The sequence below is a fragment of the Glandiceps talaboti genome, chromosome 18, assembly GCF_964340395.1.
Source record: "Glandiceps talaboti chromosome 18, keGlaTala1.1, whole genome shotgun sequence".
Taxonomy (NCBI): domain Eukaryota; kingdom Metazoa; phylum Hemichordata; class Enteropneusta; family Spengelidae; genus Glandiceps; species Glandiceps talaboti.
The window spans coordinates 11187059-11211440 of NC_135566.1; the positions used below are offsets into that span (position 1 = coordinate 11187059).

At 37.4% G+C, this 24382-nt stretch overlaps 3 protein-coding genes and 1 long non-coding RNA gene across 4 annotated transcripts; 3 read left to right on the top strand and 1 right to left on the bottom strand.

Annotated features, from left to right (window-relative positions):
* The first annotated feature begins 332 nt into the window (after positions 1 to 332).
* LOC144449650 (cartilage acidic protein 1-like) lies at positions 333 to 6974 on the top strand. Its single transcript, XM_078140224.1, has 8 exons — positions 333 to 529; positions 1882 to 2180; positions 3093 to 3278; positions 3655 to 3792; positions 4190 to 4338; positions 4696 to 4930; positions 5288 to 5676; positions 6885 to 6974. Exons 1-8 carry the CDS (start codon positions 333 to 335, stop codon positions 6972 to 6974), a joined length of 1683 nt encoding a protein of 560 aa, XP_077996350.1.
* A 562-nt stretch (positions 6975 to 7536) lies between these two features.
* On the top strand, positions 7537 to 23973 carry LOC144449652 (cartilage acidic protein 1-like). The gene is made up of 7 exons (XM_078140225.1): positions 7537 to 7655; positions 17342 to 17640; positions 18290 to 18475; positions 20907 to 21044; positions 21484 to 21629; positions 22932 to 23154; positions 23528 to 23973. The coding sequence occupies exons 1-7, from the start codon at positions 7537 to 7539 to the stop codon at positions 23971 to 23973; spliced, it is 1557 nt and encodes a 518-aa protein (XP_077996351.1).
* On the top strand, positions 8364 to 11491 carry LOC144449390 (uncharacterized). The gene is made up of 2 exons (XR_013482160.1): positions 8364 to 8994; positions 9771 to 11491. It is a non-coding gene; the product is annotated as an uncharacterized LOC144449390 (long non-coding RNA).
* On the bottom strand, positions 18145 to 20723 carry LOC144448961 (cytidine deaminase-like). The gene is made up of 5 exons (XM_078139349.1): positions 20680 to 20723; positions 20190 to 20306; positions 19791 to 19902; positions 19097 to 19154; positions 18145 to 18760 (listed from the first exon to the last, which is right to left on the bottom strand). Exons 1-5 carry the CDS (start codon positions 20690 to 20692, stop codon positions 18644 to 18646), a joined length of 417 nt encoding a protein of 138 aa, XP_077995475.1. The 5' UTR covers positions 20693 to 20723; the 3' UTR covers positions 18145 to 18643.
* Positions 23974 to 24382: the final 409 nt, after the last annotated feature.

Sequence of the window (24382 nt, forward strand, 5' to 3'; positions counted from 1 at the left end):
TGATTTAGGCACACGCCCATACCTTTCAAATGGAAATCACCTTTCATAACAACCGATCTTGGTGTTACATAATATGCAGAGAAAGTATTTGATCAGCTCATTATCAGCCTTTGTCGGTAACTTCCACAAGATCGGGCGTGTCTGTCTGTTATGAATTGCCCGATACTTTTGTAAACCAGCCCCATAGTTCAACCGACAGTTTATCGAGGTCTACCGACTGAACACCTCAATCCACCCATGGTCCATGAGCCACCACATTCGTCCAGCTAAAACAGTTTCACATTTGAAATTCCTCTACCAAAACCTTCATCGTTCGGCTCCACCTCATCAGAATGGCGCTATCAGTTATAAGTATTCTGATCGGACTGAGTTTTATACTACGGTACCAAGTAGGTGCCCAGCAGACTGGCATGTTCACTGACAAGACCGCTGATAACATTGACGCAAACTCCAACCCATCGCAGTTGAACTACGGAGTTGCCGTTTCCGACGTTGATCTTGATGGACAACTGGAATTCATCGTTGCAGGGTGGGGCACTCATTTATTTGCTTTGTAGTGTTAGATGTGTTCTTTGTTTTCATTGATTTTGGGTCCTATAAATTGAAATATACCCACAGGTAATTCAACCTGGAATCCATGCAATACGTGAAATGTCTTGGTGTAGGCATGGATTGCAGACGAAAGTTACAATAATCATGGATCTATTATGAGAATATAGATCCATGTAATAATATACTGTCGAATTGATGTGCATTCTTGTACGTGTTGGTTGTTTTTCCTGTCCTTCATACTTCCATCGTGTAATTTAGAAGAACCGTGGGTTATTTTCACAGTAGAACTATATTCCATGGTGCAATGAAGGCAACTGCACGTTGTTATATGTCTACTATAGCCCATGGTGCACTTGTTACAGCATTGACGTTGGAAAGACATATAGTACCTGCCTTTGTGTCCGTAATTTCTATTGAGTGGATGGACGCTAGAACCATATTGAATGAAGAAGCTTTCAGTTTTATGGCCTGGTTAGGACAAAGGATGGGATTAAATCCTAGTGGGCAATCTTCATGTAAGGGCGTGAGGTTTTTTCGGCCCTCAGATGAAGTTGCCAAAGTTGTCATTTAGTTGGTGCAAGTATACATATATATGTGTAGTACACGTGCGTATGTGTGGGGGGGGGGCAGTATTTTTTAAATAACTATTTTGATATGCGAAGGAATTGCACGAGAAGTGGGGTATCGCAGATTTAAAATAAAATACAACACATTCATTCAACCTGTCCATACATTATCTGAATGTTGGTAAACTTTGTACCCATGTTTCCTGATCACGCCAACTTTCAACTTTGAGAACCGACTAAGTTTTTTTCAACAGGCCCGACGTATGCTTTTTGTGTAAGTTCGTTTTTGGGGGCAGATGGTAACAGAAAATATATTGATAAGATAAGAAAGACGAGTAGCAGCCTATGCTGGAATAGTATATCAAAATCCACGACACTGACTTTATGGATTCGGTGATTGTCTTTCGTCTTGGACATTTGTGTGTACTAGTAGTTCACTGATTCCAAACCAACTTAAAGCCATGAAGTCAACATATTTCGGAGGATATCGTCAATAATCATATCTGGAGTGGAACAAACTGTGATATATATATACGGCTACTCAACTGTTCGCATTGACGTCTGTAATCGAAAGTAGGGTGACGTGATGTCCAAATTGGAATACATTACAAAGTTAGAGCATGTATTTAAAAGTAAATATTAGTTTGGCAGTCTCGGTGTTAAATGCAAAATTAAAATATATGTTTTAAAATATTGTTTGCTTAGGATTTGATCTTGATGCCTTTTACGTTATAAAACATCTATCTATGCATTTGATCAACAGATACAATGGACAAAATCTGGTACTAAAATGGAACCCGATAACCCAGAAGCTCGAGAACATAGCAGTTGATGACATCACATCCCCCTATTATAATGTACGTGATCCAGAAGGGCAAGCTATTGGAGTGTGTGCATGTGATATTGATGGCGATGGTAACGAAGAAATCTATTTCTTGAATACTAATAGTGCATTTTCTGGAGTAGCCACTTATGGAGATAAGTTGTTCAAGTTCCGTAATGGAAAATATGAAGATGTCTTCTCCGATCCTGTAAATACGAATGTATTTAACTACTACGCAGGTAAGTGGTGAGAGAGAAAAATGGAAGCTTTGTTTCAATTTATCAACTCTTGTGATCTATCTGTGATTTTTTTGTTTCAGAAATTCACATTCAATTGTAAATGTGCATTCAATAAACAGGTGTGAGATGTAATATGTTTACGATAGCAAATACCGCAACAATGGTAAAGAGTCGACGAAATAGCTTTTGAGACACATGAACACACACACACACACACACACACACACACACACACACACACACACACACACACACACACACAGTGTACTAAATTGTTTGTGCTCAGTCTGGTCTTCAATAATAGAAAGCTGTGAAGTGGTCTCTATAGCTACTTTTTGTGAAATGTTGGTATGTCAGTCAAAAAAGTTGAGTTGGTCGTAGAAATCCACGAGGTGGTCTCTAGCTCTCTCCCTTTCTGAAATGTTGTATTGGCCTGTCAGTCAAGTCTGGCATGCTCACACTCCATCATACTAGTCTGTTCTGTAGTGTATAGACCTTTTGTCACCAATACAGTTTTAGACCAAATTTGAATTGTAGATTAGTTTGTTGAGTTTGACTTTGAAAAAAACCCCAACATACTCTCATTGTTAGGAATAAAAGTGTAATCAGGCCAATATTGAAATGAATGCTAGGTATGTGAATAATTATGCAGCTCTTTCTACATTGTTCCAGCAAATACACACGCATTATTGAAATGTGCCAAATACTGCACCCCTAAGTTCACTACCTCCTTTACGAATATATAATTACGCATTTATTCATCAGTAATTAGTTGCCTGGAATCCATTTACAATTTCAGTTTCTGGATAAAAATAATGTTGTAAAAAAATCCCATGCTTACTTGGGTTTTAATATCATTTGACAACTTATAAATACAATCTCTCCATACCGTATGTTTTCTATATTCTGCAGGTCGTTCCGTAGCGTGTGTAGATCGCCTTGGCACAGGGAAGTATGGATTCTTTGTGGCCAATTACAACTCTGGTGATGTTGGTCCGTTCGCCTTGTACGAAATGGACGAAGCATCGAGTAATTTAGCCACTGGAATAATTGCATTAAAAGATGTTGCCGAAGAAGCCGGTACAAACAAACTGACAGGTAAATTCTGACAGTCATGGAGGCTGTCAGACTCGAAACAAAATGATTTTCTGTGCGAGAGTGGTGTGTCGATGCACGTGTATGTGTGATAATATAGTGATGTTGGAATCTTAGGGCTATATTGGCAGTCCACGTACTACTAGGCTTATTCTTGGCGGGAATTCAAACTCTGTAGGTCACCGACAAAAGTTTATGGACATGTGTCCCACGGTACACGTAACACTCTACTATATTTTATTATAACAAAAGGTAGCATATAAAATGAATGGGAAAACAGGTGACAATTACCTCTACTAGTGTCCAACCTACGATAATACAATACTGAAATGTGTGAGTTCATTTTCTGTAGTAATACTTAACTTGATCTCGTTCGTAGGTGGTCGGGGTGTGGCCGTTGGTCCAATTCTGAACGACGATGGAAGATCTGATATTTTTACGGACAATGAAAATGGACCTAATTTCCTCTTCCGTAACCTTGGAGATGGAACATTTGAAGAGGTTGCTGCTCTTTATGGTGAGTAAATCTGTCAGTGTTTGGTAATTAATTAAAAAACGAAAGAAAATACATAAATGGACACTAGTAGTAAGTTGGCAAAGTTGCGGGTCTCCTACTATTACATGAAACTGTGTGTACCAAGACGAAGTAATCTGAGATGCAATAATCCCGCCGTTTACTTGATAATAATTTCCTGAAAACGCACTCATTTGCATGAATATATCGTGTCTATTCTACTACATGAGAAATACTTTCCAGAAATACTAGAATATCTGCGGTATTTTAAATTTCTTTGTACCTGATGTCTCAAAGTTGTGACAAATATAGTTATGAAGTCGCCGGGAATTTATCAAGGAAATATGCATTATCACAAAAATACACGTACATGAATGAAACTACTCGGATTCTATTCCAGGGGTGGATGATCCTGCTCAAAATGGCCGCGGTGTGGCGCTGTCTGATCTAAATAGTGATGGATTGATTGATATTGTGTATGGTAACTGGAATGGACCACACAGGGCCTATGTACAAGAGACGACTGGTACTGGTGCAAGGTCATTCAGAGTAAGTTCATCCTTTCTTTTAATAACAAATCGACCATTTCATTCATTTTGAAATAGGAGTGTACCATCCCGTGTCTCAGCACACATTCCAGATCATTACACTATTCCTCCTAATCTGACCAATGAATTTCCTAGATGTATACACAGATAACTCACACAGATAACTCCCCTCCCCTCCCTCCCTCTGTCTGTCTGTCTGTCTGTCTGTCTCTCTCTCAGACTCTCTCTCCCTCTATCTATCTCTCTCTGAAATGATAAACCATACCATTATCAATAAAACTTACGTTATATTGATGACAACCTCGACATTAAAGTGACGTCATCACCAGACCTACATCTGTTTGTTTTCTTCCTTTAGAATATAGCTGCCACGACTTCGTCCAACTTTGCAGTGCCATCGAGTATTAGAACTGTGATTGTGAACGACTTTGACAACGATGGTATACAGGAGATATTCATGAATAACATATACAGGGGAGTCACTCCAGCACCTAACTACGTCTACAAGGTCAACCCGAATGGTATCGATGGCAGTCCTACAATTGAGGAAGCTGACATCGGAGATGCTCTTGAACCAGAAGGCGCTGGAACAGGTAATTTACCTATTACAGAAAAAGTGCTATATGCAACCAACTTTAGACAAATTGATTGTTAGTTTAGCTTCCTGGTAGTATTATACAGAAATATTTTTTTTTAGTATTTTCTTGGTACAAAGGTGTAAAACTTGTCGCTTCACGTATCATCATCATCATCATCATCATCATCATCATCATCATCATCATCATCATCATCATCATCATCATCATCATCATCATCATCATCAACATCATCATCATCATCATCATCATCATCATCATCATCATCATCATCATCACTATTAGTAGTAGCATCTACATTTCCTGTTGTTTTTTATTTAACAAAGTGCATTACGCATATCATTTTCTCCGTAGGTGGCGCTGTGGCCGATCTTGACGGAGATGGTAAGCTAGAGTTATTACTTTCTCATGGAGAGGCGACTGACCAGCCTCTGACACTATACCATCCTGTATCTGCCACTGGCAATTGGATTCGTATCATGCCAAAGACTTCAGCTGGTGCGCCCGCTAGAGGCGCTAAGGTCGTTCTTTACAGTACGAATTGCCAAATACAAGTTCGAGTCATCGATGGTGGGTCTGGCTATCTATGTCAAATGGAGCCAGTGGCACACTTTGGACTGGGGGTCAACATTCCACAATCGGTTGAAATCACTTGGCCAGACACCAGGACGATGAGACGAAGTATCTTGGAGAGGGAGTACCAAACAACCGTGGTGGTCGAACATCCAGACACTCTTGGCATTGTTTGTCATGCTGTATCTAAGTCGTCATATCTGTACTCCATACTAGTCATTATTTTTAGTTTATCCCATAAAACATGATTATGACGGATTACACATTGACATTTGATTTCAATACGATTGGTATATAGTAATTTTGATATAGTTACATTTTCTTAAATACTGTGTATTTTTGGACTCACTCCATGCCTATATCATATTGATATTCATAGCACAAAATAATTGTAAAAATACGTTATACGTACAATATTACACTTTTGTTCAGTTTTATGACAACGGCTATTCGCTTAGTGTTTTGTAGTTGTTCCTAAGGTATATACTTTACGATTTAATGGAATGATACCCCCCCCCCCCTAGTAAAGCAGAGCTCAGTGTACTCTCGTCTAAAGGTACGGCGTGACGAAGCGCCCTCACACATCGGTGAATCCCTGAAAGAGGAGGCCGGCGAGGGCGGAACGTCACGGCGTATCGTACAGTCCAAGCGTACCGAAGGACAGAAACAAATACTAGCTACGTCACAGTTATTGTTTTTTTAACACAACAAATATCAGAGGTGATGCCCTTGCGATATTTCCCAGAGATAACCCCAGAGTTACAAACTGAACACAACTTTCTGGGCGAATATTAACCCGTTTTATAGACTATACATGAACATATGTTGTCATCTACGTACTGACGTGTATGTACAAAATAAAAGTGATTAAAAATGTAAGTAAATTGCCACCACTTTTTTCTGTCAACTCCATGATTCTTAATTTTGCGTGGTGTATGAGTGTGTATCATGTGTCGGTACAGTATACAATTATAAAAATGTAATTTTGATTTTGTAAAAATGTAATGAATTTTGACTGGTTTTAAATAATAGAAATCACAGAGAATTCGTTGGTGCAAGCTTTTCAACAGTAACAAATTAAAGGTGGTGGTGGCGTGATGATGAAGATTATAATGTTGGTTTTGATGATGATGATGATGATGATGATGATGATGATGATGATGATGATGATGATGATGATGATGATGATGATGATGATGACAATTGCATGACCTCGCCTGGCAACACCCTACCCCTACGTTTCCCTGAATCTTACCAGTAATACACACATACACACACAGTTATATATGCACACTTTGTTGTTGTGTAACTCGACTCATATATTTATTTTTGTTTCATAAGTTTATCTTGACCATGGACTTTGATTTTACCCCCTTAGGCATCATCGGAGTACAAAAATGTAGTCCTTTTCGATGGAAGAGAATTTAGAGAATCCATGGAGAATCTACCCCGAGAATCTAACATTTGAATTATCAGTCGGTGTAGTCTCAGATGAGTTAGTGGTCTGAGATGTAGTATACCCAAACTACATTCTGGTCACAATGCACTATGCATACGTATAAGTTATAAGATGACATCGATGATGACCTTAAACCCCGGCCTCGACTGTTCTGTTTGGTAATACTTCAACGATACTCATATCACCAAAGAGAACGGTCGAGATGTATTACCTACGGTCAGACAGTGAGGATCACACATGCCGATACATGTACTTGTTGTGTTGTGTAAAGCGTTGTGTAAAAGCAAAAATAAGTGTTACATAACGTGAAAAACAAATGTTTCGTAATATGCAAATTTGTACAACGTACTGTTACAAAACGTACTGGTATTCAGCACACGTATAGTACCCTGCTGAATTCACTGTCCGATACCATATTATACCCTCAGCACGGTGTTTAACCCCACCGACAGATTCGCGCCGAAAAAACTATATCCAGTTAACCATGCAGGTACTACGGATCTTAAATATAACGGTAGTACTTGTATTACTGCTGGTTATTGACAGGACACATCAAAGTGATCACGATGGGATGTTTGAATCGCTGACAGATGCTGTGTTTGATGAACTTTCCAATCCATCACAACTTAACTATGGTGTGGCGGTCAGTGACGTCGACAATGATGGAGAAATGGAATGGATAGTAGCAGGGTAAGTGTTTTAACAGATCTTTATTGTTTTATATCATATTTATGAATATAAATGATGTAGAATTATTATTGTCGCGTTTATGTTGATTTTTGAGTTTTTTCTTGTTTTGTGTGTGTGTGTGTGTGTGTGTGGTGGGGGGGGGGTTAACTTTCCCGCCAAGTCTGAATACATTTAACTATAAAATATGCTTGGACGAACTGGGATAACAACCACCGAGAAAATACAAATCAAATACAAAACGTTACACGTGCAGGGTTCCATGATTATAAAAGCGATATGGCTGTCGTGCGTTTCCTTGGACGTATAATTATGAAAATAAATTTTCGAATATAATGTAAAACTTTCTTGATTTTTCGTGAAAGCGCTGAGGCCGTCGAGCGTGTTTCCTTGAAAGTAAAATAACGAACATAATTGTTTGACAATTAAGAGTGTATTGTTACTGAATGATGTCATTTTAATTGTATTCTACAAAATAAACATGTAACATATTGCGTGAAAACAGAGACAATTATGGCGTTTCATTGGGGCCTTTATTATGTACATCTTATTTGACTCGCCTCGACAACTTATTTGGCAACTCGACATCTTATTTGACTCGCCTCGACAACTTATTTGGCAACTCGACATCTTATTTGATTCGCCTCGACAACTTATTTGGCAACTCGACATCTTATTTGATTCGTCTCGACAACTTATTTGGCAACTCGACATCTTATTTGATTCGTCTCGATAACTTATTTGACTCGCCTCAACAATTTATTCGGCTCCTCGATACCTTATTTGCCTCAACAACTTCTTTGGCTCCTCGATAACTTATTTGACTCGCCTCGACAACTTATTTGAGTCGTCATCTGCATATTCGCCATGTGTACATCTCATTCAAGTACTCTATCGCACGTTCTGCTGGTAGACCTAATTTGAACACCCCAAGTCACTGGAGATGTTTACCATGCCAAATAAGTTATCGAGCATCAGAAAAAGGAGTCGAGTCAAATGTGGCATGTATTATTCTTCGAATACTTTTCAGTAGGCTAGAGGTACCGTTGTATCATGACCCGGAAATACATCAGACGGTATGCATACCACTCAGAAACCATACGTTGCTGCTCGAGAGTATCACAAATCTCACAATACAAGACACATCGTCATTATCCATATTTATATCAATAATCAGATATCGATCTGTGGAATATCCTAGAGGCATTCAATCAATTTGTGTCAGGATGGGTGAAACTTGAAAGAAGTGTTTACGTTCGTATGTCCACAATGAACTACGACTCGTACGACGACGACTACTACTACTACTACTACTAGTAATTGTAGCGAGGCACTGCCACAGGTAAGATTTTCGCCTATGTTTTCAATTGAAAACTAATTTGAAGTGCAGTGGTTATATTTACATAAACTATAGAATTTATATACTATTCCTCATACATTTTGTATATGTAGCGTCACTTCACAATGTCAACGAAGGTGCTGACACTATTTTTGAAGGACCACCCTCCGCCTTCCCACATCCCAATCAAGTATTACATTGTGCCAGCAGTTTTGAAGTTGAAAGAAGCATCATTGCTATGTAGCACACATTTAACGAACTCACTTAGTTGTTGTATCACACTGTTGTTTATCATTTAAAAAAAAAAAACCATGTTGATAAGATACATGTCATATGTATACACAAACAGCTGGCACTGATTCAACACACATTCGTACATCCCATAATGATCACATCACTTTTATAAGAAACAAATATAGAATACATGTGTGTAGTCTAGTGTTTGAATATGCTTTGCACTCCATGCACAATATAAACAGAAGTCTATATAATTAATCATCTCTAATCTATGCTGATTAATTGTAATGTTTTTGTATTGCATGATAATATTGAGGATAAATCAATTGTCCCTAATCTTAATTGATTTTGAGATTCTCGTCCTAGAAATTATTGAGTAAAACAAACTGAGATTCACTGTGCCAAGTGTTTTCATGTGAAACAGAAATAAACATGCCATAGATGAATAGAAACAATATTTTACCATAGCTTATTTTGATATAGGCATAAAATATCTAATCAGTATTGTAGTAACCTGCTAACAAAATATCTATTTATTTTAGGTCCTGTATTGTCAGCACTTGATAAAGAAACCACTGAATCCATGAGTGATTGTTGAGATTGGTGGAAAGATAGTAGCAGCTCACTGATTACATGGCTGGTCTTGGTGAATGCTGTGCTCATGGTGTTAAACAAGCCTTAGATGAACCAAAATTAATTAACTGCAATAATAATTGATTAACTGCAACCACAGTTGCAGTTAATCAGGGTACAGACAATATTTTATTGCCATGGTCACAGTTACTCAGTCCACAGGCAATCTTATCATGCCATGGTTACACATGCTCAGTCTACAGACAATCTCACCAGGGTTGCAGTTACTCAGTGTACAGACAATTTTCAAGTTTTGCAATTCCAAAGTTTTATCATTTTCTAGCTCACCGTTTTCAGTACCTTTCTGCCATTTTTCACTGTAATAGAAAGGTGGAGTGCTTTGTTTAATCAATTTAATACATTTAGTTCTGATCTTGCTGGTTATTAAAGCACCCCATTTTTATGCAAAACCAGACATGTCTGTGAATTGTGTTTTGCATATTTTTGTGTGGTGATTATTTGTAAGAAGTTGTTTTTTGTGTGTAACAATTTAGCTGCATTATTATTTTAGCTTGAATTGAGGCATCTGTGAAAATCAAAAACAGCTACATTTGTAGACTAGACTGGGACAATGCCTACTGGTTACTTTATTAGTGACTCTGTGCAAGTCAGACAGTCACTGAACAATCATTGAAACTTAGTGTATGTCAGTCTCTGAATCCCAGTCTATGAATCCAGTTAAAAGAGTATGTGTTAGTTAATCAATGAAAATCGGTGTAAGACGGTTGCTGTATCCATTATGTAAAAAGTATATATTATAGTCAGTCATTGATAATCATTGAAACTCTACCCATGTCAGTCACTGAACTGGATTAAAATGGCCATATGGATATGAGGATTAGCTATTTATTTTGGATTTTAAATTTATAAAACAATGTGAAACAACATATGTTAAGTCCTTTGTTTGTAACTCAAATTCTGAAAGATTAATAAATGTATAACATGTTTGTTATTGTATGTACAATATCAAACTTTTTACACATTATTTTAGCTTTTTACAATGTAATGACTTACATAGACTTGGTCAGTATTATTTCACATTGAAGGAAGCCATGATAACATTGTTTCATAAATTAACAATTCAAAATAAATCCTCATCCATGTATGGCCACTTTAAGGTAGTGTGTATGATTATAGACAAAAATAGCTTGACTGAAGAATTGAAGAGTCTTTTCCTGTGTATTTTAGTCACATCACTATAAAGCAGATATGTGTGTATGCTTTTCTTTAGTGCAATCATACCGTTTCCATGCTATAAACAGTCTAGCATGTTCAAGGTAGTGGTAATCTGCTGTATTCAAAGAATTCTATAAGAAGAACCTATGGAAATCAAGATGGTGGACAATTTGAATTCATATGATTTATCCTCAGTATATTAGTGTGAGCAGCACATTCTACATTGTTGTTACAGTACTTTACTTGAGGATCTGTAGACTGAAAGATCCAGTCTTGTGTAAACTCCTTCATTACATCTGAATGGAATATTGAGTTGCTGCCCTGCAGCTTTATATCCTGAGAATTTGACATGTGTTACTGTTGTTGACTGTGAATGATCATGTAATATTCTGATGTAATACTTACCTTGTTGGGTATGCAAGTTTTTTATATTAAAATATAATTTTCAATTTGATTTATTTCATGTTTCTATACATTATGTAATGTAATGTAATGTAATGTAATGTAATGTAATGTAATGTAATGTAATGTACTGTAATGAAATGTAATGTAATGTAATGTAATGTAATGTAATGTATGGGTGGGTGGGTGGGTGAATGGATGGATGGATGGATGTACATAGGGATGTAGCTAATTTTAAATGTAGCCAGTAAAATGTGAAACATAGGCAGTACTATATTATCTAAGAGTGAGACCAATGATGGAAATATAGTGGTTGAAACAATGATTTTGTAGAGAAATCCGTAAAAAAGGAGTATACTAACCATGCATCCACCTATGGACACATGCTCATATGTATAACTGTGTGTACATGTAAGTTAAGACAATGGGCCACAAGTGAAAATAGAAAGTTAAAAGGAGATAATGAGGGGTTATTTAGAACAACAACTACAACTGTGATTAACTAGAAATATTTATTTATAAGATGAACGCCTGGTGACTTACATTTCATCTTAGCTACTATGTCTACATACTGATGTGATAGGTGTTTAGTACTTTGGCCTTGTATATATTTCAAAACAACACAAATTAATAGGTATGCCCAATTTTATTCAAATATTGCTACCCTTAGTTGACTCTAATTACTAAATGTGGGTCTCAAAATACAGTGGACTCAGGCATAGGTGGCCATTACTTATAAATTCCCAAAGATTTTTTTAATTCTTCATTCAGCCAAAGAGAATACAAGTGAGTGAGTAGGAGTCATTACACAAGTAATGAAAACAACCTCTATAAGGGCACGAGTGTCATCAGTCAGCCTGAAGAAGCATCCATGAAAGGATACAAAACTGAAGTGCAGTAGGATGAAACAGGATACTTTGCCACAAACGATTCTAATTATGCTTTAAGCTAATCAAAAATTCAAGCCAAGTTTTGTCATTGCCAACAATACTTATTGAAATTTAGTAAATACTGTACATGTACCTTTCAACCAGACTGAATATAATACAGTCATTATTGTCGTGAAATTTAAGTCCGGTATAAAACTTCACCTTTTCATTATTAGCATCAATGGTTTAGTAAAAACAGTAAATTCTGTTGAGTCCGTCTCGGTGCATTTCTCAAATTATTAATATCTATATATAAAGTCTCATTATCTCTGCATGAGAAATATCTGTACCACTGCACTGTCTGTGTTGAAATGGTGCGATGTCCCTCTTTTAAAGTCTCGGTGTCTATTAAACTCGCTACTGGTTTAATTTTATTGCTGGAAAATATGTAGAAGGGAACCTCTCTGATGTCCACTGAGTTTTTTTTCTGACCTCTGCATGGTTTGTTCATATCTTTCCATTCTGCCTGTGGATGGGGATTGTGACACTGTATGTCTCATGTGTAGAGAAGGAACTGGATTTGTCGAGTAATACAACTTTGAAGGCTGACCTGTCAACATAAAACATCAAACAGAACAATGTTGAGTCATCATTTTTAATCTCAAAATGAACATGAAAAAAACACTCAACATAGGAACCAATAGTTGAAATTGGTGACAGAATAGCTATGTAATAGAGCCCTAAGAAATAATAAGGTGTGTGTGTGGGGGGGGGGGGGGGTACTTTTTCCAAATGGGTCCTCAGGGAGGGCCATAGTTTAGAAAATGGAAATTGGTGTGAGGAGCAGAGTGGGTCTCACAGTAGTAATGGGGGAACAACATTACAAGATATTGGTAATAATGTGGTGGAGTTGAGATGTTGACCAATCAGCCCTGGGGTTGTCAGTTGTGCACTCCATCTAGGCTTTGGTAGTTCCGGCCTTCAGCTCAGCCAATAGATCAAAACACAGGCTTTGATACAAACACAAACTGTGATGCCTTTAAAAATTATCAATGTGGTGGGATCTTACTACAGAAAAATTATCTGTTTCTAGTGGGATTGAACCCAGGACCTCCTGACGACTAATCTTGAGCTCTAACAACTATGCCACAGAGAGGCAGTTAAAAATGTTTTTCATTAAAATCTTTTTACAGGGCATGGTCATTTGTTGGAGAAAGAAAATTGAGGGAGGGTCACTTTTTACACCCCCCCCCCCCCAGCTAAAAAAAAACATAAGTAGAATTACATGTTTCTCAATTTGACAACTTTCAGTTTGGATATTATTGCTTGCATTACCTGCAATGAATGTAAAACATTTTGGAATTGAAAAATGAAAATAAACACTACTACAACTTTACACTCTACAAAATGGAAAGGGAAATAACAACTCAAAATAACAACATTGGCATTTATCACTCATCATCATCATGTCCCTGTAAACAGATTCACTTGGCAGCTCAGTATCGCATGTATTAATCTCGTTACATTTTCACAGCTGGTTATCTGGGGACATGACCTTAAAAGTTCAAAAGGGTCAAGACAAAATTGTTGGTTCGAAAAAATAAAAACTTCCAAACACTATTTCACTTTCAGTCACTGATGACATATATCATAATAATTTGTGTTATTTATCACTCAAACATTTGCCACTATTGCACTCTGTACTGAGCCTCAGTATAATACTTGTGTAACTACACTAAAGTATGTGCAGACTATTCAACCAAAATTGTTGGGGCTGACAACTAACAGTTAAACAAAACACACAATTTAGTCAACATCAGGAATGTGCTAATGATTACAGTTTAAAGTCACTTGTGAGCTTAGGGACCTGTCAGTTTCTTCAGCCTGGAAGGGGGGGGGGGGATTCTTAAATTGGGCCGACAAAAAGTCACTGACCCCCCTATCTGTAAAACCAAAAACAGGCTGACCCCCCGCCCCCATATATATATATATATATATATATATATATATATATATATATATATATATATATATATATATATATATATATATATATATATATATATATATATATATATATATATATATATATATATATATATATATATATATATATATATATATATATATATATATATATATATATATATATATATATATATATATATATATATATATATATATATGAAGTTTAATAGCATCTTGACAGTGAAAGGTATGGGAAAACTTTAGCAGGGAATATGTATATCTCATTGGGGGGAGGGGGGTCCTATGGGGTCTATAAGCCCTGGAGGTTTTTTACTTACATCTTGACAGTAAGAGGGGAAGAGCTTGAGACTGGGATATGTCCATCTCATGTGGGGGGGGGGGGGGTGTCCAAGGGGGTCTCCCTCTAGAAGCCCTGGAGGATTTTTACTCTTATAAAAGCCATTTTTTAGGCTATTCAGACCCTTTCAAGCAATAACTCAATCCATGCTTTACAAGACAGTACCATCAAGTATCAGAAACTATTCTTTATAACTTACATAGGGTTGAAATATGTTCTTAAAGTTAAACAGTTAAATGGCATCATTAAATACATGTAGTAAAGGTCAGCACATCTACTGGTAGTATCATTGGTAGGGGAGATTTGGAGTTTAAGGCAATGTTAGACTACCTTGGCAAACATTTCACATCTTTAAAAGACAATATCATCTCAAATTACAATTGGGTGAAAATATTTAAGAAAAGTTCAATACCATTATGACAGGTTGTTGGTGCATCTGATTGTTGGTTGAATGCAAGAGTGGCCTCTGGGGGTGAGGGAGTCCTTGGGGTTTTCCCCCTGGCAGATCTGCAGTTTTTGGCTTCTATTAAGACAATGTTTAGGTTATTCATTGCCTTTGAGGTAATATTTCCAAGCTTCGAATAGCTAACGTAAATGTAAGTTTTAAATGAGTTTCCCATGTCACATAAAAATGGCCCTGTAACATTGGTATAGTGGCATTAATATTGCATGTACAGTAAAGTCACTGGTATGTTAGAGAACTTTAGGAATTGTCATACCGAGTGTATAATAGAAACTGGAATCTGATGAGATGTGGTGATTTGTAGTGTCAATAACATGTAGTGTCCAAAATAGAAAGTGTATTAATCCCTTCTGACAAGTTCATAGTGACGAGTAAGGAACATTTTAGATTAACTTCTTTTATAAACTATCTATGAAGATTACCATTACAAGACCTTCAAGTTCACTTTTGCCCCAAAGTGCAATATAAGTGAAGCACTGATTGTGAAACAGCCAAGCATTTACATGACATGTTCTGTAACTAGTGTGGTAGCTAGGTAATACATGTATATGTATATTTATTGTTATGCGTGAACTAATAAGGAATATTAAAGAAATCATGTAAGAAACAGGGAGAAGAACAAATATTGACATGTACCACATTTCAGACAAGGCTATATGCCATTGTAGAAAGAGGATTTTTTTCTTCCATCACAATCCAAAACACAATGACCCCCTATCCACAATTTTGAAAACAGCATGACCCCCCCCCCCCACTGCCAATTTCAAAAACAGGGTGACCCCCTCCCCCCACCCCCAGGCCGAAGGAACTGACCGACCCCTTAATCCTATTCAAGAATGGTGATGGGTCATAAGTAATGGTGTTATTTGGTATTTACGATATTCAAAACTATTATCAATGCTGACGGTATATTTTGAATATGACGATGCCTGAATAGAACTATTAGCTCACAAGTGACACTGACTGTGCTGTGTCACCGTGAACGTACACAGAACGATCGTCAGACAGTAATAATGGACGGGATCACAACAAATAATTAAATAATAAATAGCGTATTGAATATTTAGATAAAGTTTAAATTTCTCTACCTGTGACAAAGTACATGTAATCTCCACAGACTAGACACGCGTGACGTATCCGATACTCTGTTGTTTCCTTCTCGAGATAAAGCGGTAAGCCATCATTAAGTCCTCTCTCCTCTCGGACAGCTCTGTTTGATCTCTTTCTCCAACATATTTAGAACGTATACTTTGGTTATATAACATTTACTTCCGCGTTTCCGGGTCAACATTGTGAGGACCCACCAGTCACTCTTCAAAAAAACTACACAAAACTTTGATGACGCTCTTTGACGTAACAGCAGATTTTGTATGACGCGAAGTGACGTTTGCGCAAGAGAGCACATATTTACTGAAGGGGAGCTAGGGATGCTAAAATATCGCCTACAAGAGAACGTCATACATGTTGACTAAATAAGTTATCGAGGAGCCAAAGAAGTTGTCGAGGCGAGTCAAATAAGTTGTCGAGGAGCCAAAGAAGTTGTCGAGGCAAATAAGTTATCGAGGAGCCAAAGAAGTTGTTGAGACGAGTCAAATAAGTTATCGAGGAGCCAAATAAGTTGTCGAGACGAATCAAATAAGATGTCGAGTTGCCAAATAAGTTGTCGAGACGAATCAAATAAGATGTCGAGTTGCCAAATAAGTTGTCGAGACGAATCAAATAAGATGTCGAGTTGCCAAATAAGTTGTCGAGGCGAGTCAAATAAGATGTCGAGTTGCCAAATAAGTTGTCGAGGCGAGTCAAATAAGATGTACATAATAAAGGCCCCAATGAAACGCCATAGACAATGGAGAGATGTTTTTGCTGACTTTCAACCTTTTCAGTCCACTGTGAATGGTGAAAATAAACACTGCATCCGCTTTCTTCGAACAGGAATATATATTACATATATTGCTTACATTCTAGATCTGTTGCTTTCCTATTAAAGGAAAATATCACACGAATCCTGCAACTACAAATGTGTCAATATATGGTCTATACCATTCTTTCAATCTGAGACAGGGAAAATATATTCAAGTCAAAACAGTGCTATATTTAGAATGTAAAACAATTTAAGATATATTTCATGCCCCTATGTTTCTTCACACCGTGTTTGCTCTACGGTTTATACGTTTACGTGTCTACGTATCCCATTTTCATGTTCCAACTATTAAACTTATTTTTGTGGTTATGATTGCAATATAGATATAACGGTCCGAATCTAGTTCTCAAATGGGACAACTCCTCACAAATGTTAAACAACATTGCTGTCGACGATCCCTCGTCACCGTTTTACAATATTCGAAACGTGGCAGGTAATGCTATTGGTGTTGCCGCCTGCGATGTTGATGGGGACGGAAGAGAAGAAATCTATTTTCTCAACACTAACAACGCCTACTCTGGAAGGGCTACTTACAGTGACAAACTGTTTAAGTACAGAAATGGGGCCTTTGTAGACTTGTTCCAAGATGAGGTTAACCTAGACACAATCAGGTTATATGCAGGTACGTGTAATATTGACACTGACGCCATATATATATATATATATATATATATATATATATATATATATATATATATATATATATATATATATATATATATATATATATATATATATATATAACACCATAATAAAGCATTTCTGTATGTATCACAATCATTTATAGCATCCATATCAAGTTGTAAATGTATACCGTTTCATTTGCTAATTGGCCACATTAGAAAGGCTATATGCTAGGCTTGTAAATAAACCAAATGAAACAGTATACTTTTACACTTGATATGAATGTTATAAACTGGTGTAACACATAGAGAAAGAGCTTTACTTCAATGTTACTCGTTGTAATATGAATGCTATAAACTAGTGTAGCACATAGGGAAAGTGCTTTGCTTCAGTGTTACTCGTTGTAATATGAATGCTATAAACTAGTGTAGCACACAGAGAAAGTGCTTTACTTCACTGTTACTCATTGTAATATGAATGCTATAAACTAGTGTAGCACACAGAGAAAGTGTTTTATTTCTAAGCCAGTTTTGTGTAAACATATATTATTTTAAGGTAACAACTTCAAAATTAACTAAGAAACATGATGGATATGAAAACCTTGAAACAAAAATGGTAAACTGCAGTGTTCTTTAAAATTGTTACAGGTCGGTCAGTTGCATGTGTAGATCGTAAAGGCACAGGTCGCTACTCTATCGTGGTTGCTAACTATGCAAGTCGAAATACTGGACCGTTTGGTCTTATTGAAATGGTAGAAGAGGAAAGTGATGTTGCTGCTGGTCATATTGTGCTCAGAGATGTCGCTCAAGAAGCCAACATAAACCGACTAACAGGTAGGTCGAAGTTTCCAAAGTTGCTAGAATAAATGTGTGTACACTAGGTGTATAGTTTAAATGGAAGCTCCCGTGCAGACGAGAGGGTTACTGTTAGCTACACAGTCACGTGATTGATGTATAGCAGATTGCATTGGCTTGTCTAATAGTCAGATCCGCCCCAGACAATCATATCCTGTCGGCCTCAAGGTCTTTGGGACCAAAACTCAACGGTAGAAGCTGGTCAAAGGGCAATTTCATGTACGTCAAATCAGGCTTTACCAGGAAGATCTCACACTCTCCAAACTGAACAAGAGAGAAAGAGAGAATTGGTAGATGTTATTAATTCAAGTAATTGATACACGAGTACAGCTACAGGCTAACTTTAAAACAACTACGACAAATCATCAGGGGGAGAAATGATATTAAATGTAACAGCACGACGAGAAATATCGGTAAAAACTTTTTGATTGTTTCATGCCGTAACATACATGTCACATGTGTCAAGATAAGAAAAGGCGAAAGGCCCAGTGAGATTGAAAAATGTGTCAAAGTAGCTCACGGTATTTGTTTTAGGTCTGTTTAGTTCAGTCTAGTTGACAACTTGAAGTTTTTTGACATAAAAGTGACCAGACGACCTACCTCCAGTATAAACTGTCTACATGCTCCACATGGACCATTGAACGCATTCGGTATATCCCTGTAATGAAATTTAGTAGTTTGTTCATGCTCTCTTCCACTTTTGCTATCACCAGTAATTTAAAAGTGTTGAAAAACTTGTTTACAATTTGCTGATTGGCCACATTAGAAAGGCCATATGCTAGGCTTGTAAATAAACCATAGAAACAGTATACTTTTATACTTGATAAACCAAATGAAATTTGTAAACCCTTCCTTGTCTATAATACAGACCATACTCCAATGCATCATTAAATCAACGCTGGACTTGTATTGCCAGTCTTTTGTGTACTACCGTTTACACTTCACATTCATGTGTTACTCCAATTTTAAAGTTAACTTCATATATAGGTCTTACATATACTTTTAATGAACATAAAGTTTATCATCATTATTGTGAAATATTATTGTTAATTAATCAATAACCACTCCCGGCCACTGGCTATATTATATTCTCGAAAATAGTCATGGAAACGTCTTCAGTCGTGCACATGATAAAGAAATGGACAACAAGTCTGGCAATAAGTGCAAGCATCAGTCGAAGGAAAGCAGAGCGCCCCCACACCCTATGACCACTCAGATTATACTACCAGTACCAATGCAGCTAGTGTAACGCATAACCAATCCGTAACTTACAAAATGTGACTATTTTACTTACGTTCCTACTGCAATGGCTTTGAATTTACGGTAACCCTCTGTGACTGCTTTGGATAGCGTTGTTCTTTCAGCGCAGATTGATACTCCGTAACTTGCATTTTCAACATTGCATCCTTTGCATCAGAACCATGGGTAGGAGATGAGGAACATGCAAAGAACATAAAACACAGACAGTTACCAAAAGTCAATGTATTGAACGGACTAATACCGTAAACGCCGTAAACAGGCTACAGTGTTGCAAACGTAAGCTTACATGTACAGTTATTGTTGTGAAGAGCAAAAACGATATACATGTATACACTACCAGGCCCTATATATAGGGTCATCTAATCAATATTCTATTGTTTTGTTTAATATGCTCATTCAAGGAATTCGGAAAGGTCAATCGATAATTTACTACCTGAGTACATGTGTCCGTCTTCAGTTATCACGGCACAACCCACCCTGAATTTACTATACGGACAATATGCATTCTCCTTGGCCTTGTGACATTCACTTAGTAGTTTCTTGAATTCCTCTGGAAGTTAGAAGAAAGAAGACTTGGTGTGTTATTAACAACTATAAAAGTGATGAATATAATAGCAATGCATCAGGAGAACCGAGTCTCCGAGTACTGTGAAACCACAGGGCGTGTATATAGTTGTTTTCCTCGTCTACGGGCTAAATATAATAACGTTAACTATAATTTCCTACTGTACCCGTGACAGTGTGTATGAGGAAATAACACTGGTATAGAGACTGGTACACTTGTAACAGCAGGATTTGAAAGAAAACGACAATCTAAGCAATAATACGTGTACCTGTGATTAAAACTCAGTCATAGGGTACCGAAAAAATTTAAAAATCACAAAAACAATACATTTGCAGTGGAATAAACCCTTAAAACCAACCTGTCGATTCCATCGTTGTAATTACACGTGCACATGTACATGCAACGTTCGATCGAGTGTGTGAACAGCTGATACGAATATGGGTCACTGAACGGGTCGTCAGGGGGTGTCTATCTCGTGTCCTGTGGCTCGGACATATAAACTTTTCCCAAACTTTCTTACCAAGGTACTAGAAATCATCCAGCAATGGTTCACTGTCCAATAATCGTTTTTCTATTATACTACAGGTGGACGAGGAGTCACTGTCGGGCCAATCCTGAACGATGAGGGGAAGTCTGACATCTTTTGTGACAATGAATGGGGCTCAAATTTTCTCTTTCAGAACCAGGGAAATGGAAAATTTGTTAACGTTGCGTATAGAGCAAGTGAGTGACAGTATTAAAATGGCATTTGTAGTTTTAAAAGTGGAAGAAAGTCGGATTATCATGTGACATTCACGTGATTCTTGTCCTTCTTGGCCATACGTATACGTTAGACTGACTGTGAGATACGCCGTGTTGTTCCGCCCTCACCTGCCTCCCCCATGTCTGTCTGTCTGTCTGTCTGTCTGTCTGTATATATATATATATATATATATATATATATATATATATATATATATATATATATATATATGTGTGTGTGTGTGTGTGTGTGTGTGTGTGTGTGTATGTGTGTGTGTATGTATGTATGTATGTATGTATGTATGTATGTATGTATGTATGTATGTATGTATGTATGTAGAGTGCAATGCTAGTAACTCTGTACTGTGATGCTGGTAACCCTGTACAATGCAATGCTAGTAACGCTGTGCGTCGTTTTCAGGAATCGCCGATAGATACGAGCATGGTCGTGGGGTGGCGCTAGCCGATTTAAATGGTGATGAGTTACTCGACATAGTGTATGGTAATTGGATGGGTCCACATAGGATCTTTATACAGGAAAAGAGGGGTGAAAGGAGAACATTCAGGGTAAGTAACAAATCACGACTACCAAACGGAAACAAGTCAGTATGGACGATTAAAGCTGCAACTGGCATATATTTTTCATCAAGTATTAACCAAAGATATATTCACTAAACATTGGACAAGTACTCATAAGAGACATGATTGTATCTGTTAATCAGTGGTCAGTATCATCCCTAGGTGATGTAGTGACAAGTTGAAATCTTGAGCGAAAGCTCAATTTTGATCTGCGGCCATGCTAAAACTGCTTTTAGTAGTGTAATTTTGCGATCAGACAACCGCGAAATATTCATCACTGAAAATTGTTAAAATACCAATAATTAAACATTGAATACGTCAATTATTGCCTTCGTAGATCTTATCCGTAAATACTGCAATATAAGGTTGAAATATTGGTCACCGTTGAGGGCGCTGTTTTGGGTACGGATCCAAAAATCAATTTGATTTGATCTCAGACCACTATAGAAAAGTGATAGCTGATGTACCATGAGCTACAAAAAATACGGTCACCCACAGGTGATGATTCAATACTATTCAGGGTGTACGATATTACGAGTAGGTTATCAAAACATTTTCAGCCAGTCCACTTTACGTACACTTTTCCTTAAGTATCTCTAACGCTGATAAATAACAACACAACACGATATATTTTGGAGAGTGCTATTACTAGGTCGTAAATCCATGAATGTTGGAGAACATTCTACGTCGTAGTAATTGATAGACAGGTTTCTTAGGCTTAGAATAGTATATATGTTACACCCAATCTGTGAAATTGCCCAATTCATGAAATCGGTAGGTAACTTTACCCAGTTCATGAAATAGGCAATCGTGTTGACCAGGTTATGAAGTGGGTATTTTAAGATATGCCCAGTACATGAAATGAGCATCTTTTATAGGACACACACAAAAAAAGAATAAGAATCCAACTTTATTAATGTGTATTTACAAACTCATAACTTCACAATTCTAATTTTATTATAATTCAGTGTAGCTTGTGTTTTGAATAAAGTTCGATCATCAACACCCCAGTTCAAAACTCTTGCCACAAAAATTTAATTTGGCCCCTTTTAGATCGTAATCTATGCTCTGATTTGCATAAGGTTGACCATTTCATTAATTGGGCAGTTTCACGGACTGGTTGTAACATATATATGCAATCAGAAAAAATAGCGAATGTCACAGATAATATATCACTTGATGTAACTATTGAAAACTAACATTCCCATATACATTATCTCACTTGAAGAACTCCTGCCACTCGGACAAAAACATGCTCTCTGAATAATAACTAATGTCTTTCTATTACAGAACATTGCCCCCAAGGATTATGAAAAGCCGTCACCCATCCGTACTGTCATCGTTGCTGACTTCAACAATGACGGAAACCTTGAGATATTTCAAAATAACATCGTCTATGGAGGAGAGGCTCCGAATCATGTGTTCAGAGTCAAGAGAAAAACCGATGGTGCTGATCCAGAAATTAAGGAAATGCCAATTGGTGATGCTCTGGAACCTTATGGATATGGAACAGGTTTGTTGATCCTCTGTAATATTTAATGAGATATACCTGTATTTCTATAGCCAACTTGCAACTGTGGGAGAGAGAGAGAGAGAGAGAGAGAGAGAGAGAGAGAGAGAGAGAGAGAGAGAGAGAGAGAGAGAGAGAGAGAGAGGGAGAGAGAGAGAGAGAGAGAGAGAGAGTGAGAGAGAGAGAGAGTGAGAGAGAGAGATAATTGTTTTGAAATGTCCAAGCCATATCCCAAATATATTGTTCTTCGTTTTATAAATAGTTTTGAAGGGATGTGGGAATTTCAAAGTGTCGTGCATATGATTATAATTTCATATACTAGATGAAAAAAGACGTGTCCTGTGCCATATTGAATATACGACATATTTTGTTGTAGGTGGCGCTGTAGCTGACTTGAACAACGATGGAATGCTGGAGTTGCTGTTAGCACATGGCGAATCCAGCAGACAACCACTCACCATGTACCGTGCCAAAACCAATGGGAATGCAAACTGGCTCAGAGTCATGCCCAAAACAGCACAAGGGGCTCCTGCTCGGGGTGCACTCGTTAAAACCAACACAACCGATGGGCGAATTGACGTACGTGTCATTGATGGAGGTTCTGGCTATCTTTGTCAGATGGAACCCGTCGCTCACTTCGGTCTCGGAGATGCTGTTATAAACTTTGTCGAAGTTGTTTGGCCTGATGGTGAAAGACGTTCTAGACGTGTAGACATCCTTGAAATGAATAGCGTTATAATCATGGAGCATCCAAGTAACGTTCCAGACCAACAGGACGTCAGCGAATCGGAAGCTGTGATTGGTGTGGTCAACGTAGAGTGAAAATTTCAAGTTGTTGACAATTAAACGATGGCAAGCCTAGTGCATACGTTGCTTTCAACTCAGAAATGCTGTTGTTACCTGTATAATAATTCTTGATAACAACTTTTGACACCTGAGATTCAGAAACGTACAGCTCAGTTATCACCTTGTAAATGATGTCATGTGGTAAAAGATCTTCATCGCACGTCATAGCGATACAACATTCAGCAACCAACAATAGATTGTATGCCAATTATCTACCTCATCAGTCTGTCTCTTTATTTGTGAATGTTACGCTGTGGTTGTTTCTGCTGCTGCTATTGTTGTTGTTGTTGTTGTTGTTGTTGTTGTTGTTGTTTCCGTTACTTAGTAACGGAGAACACCTCTCTCTCTCATCTCTCTCTCTCTCTCTCTCTCTCTCTCTCTCTCT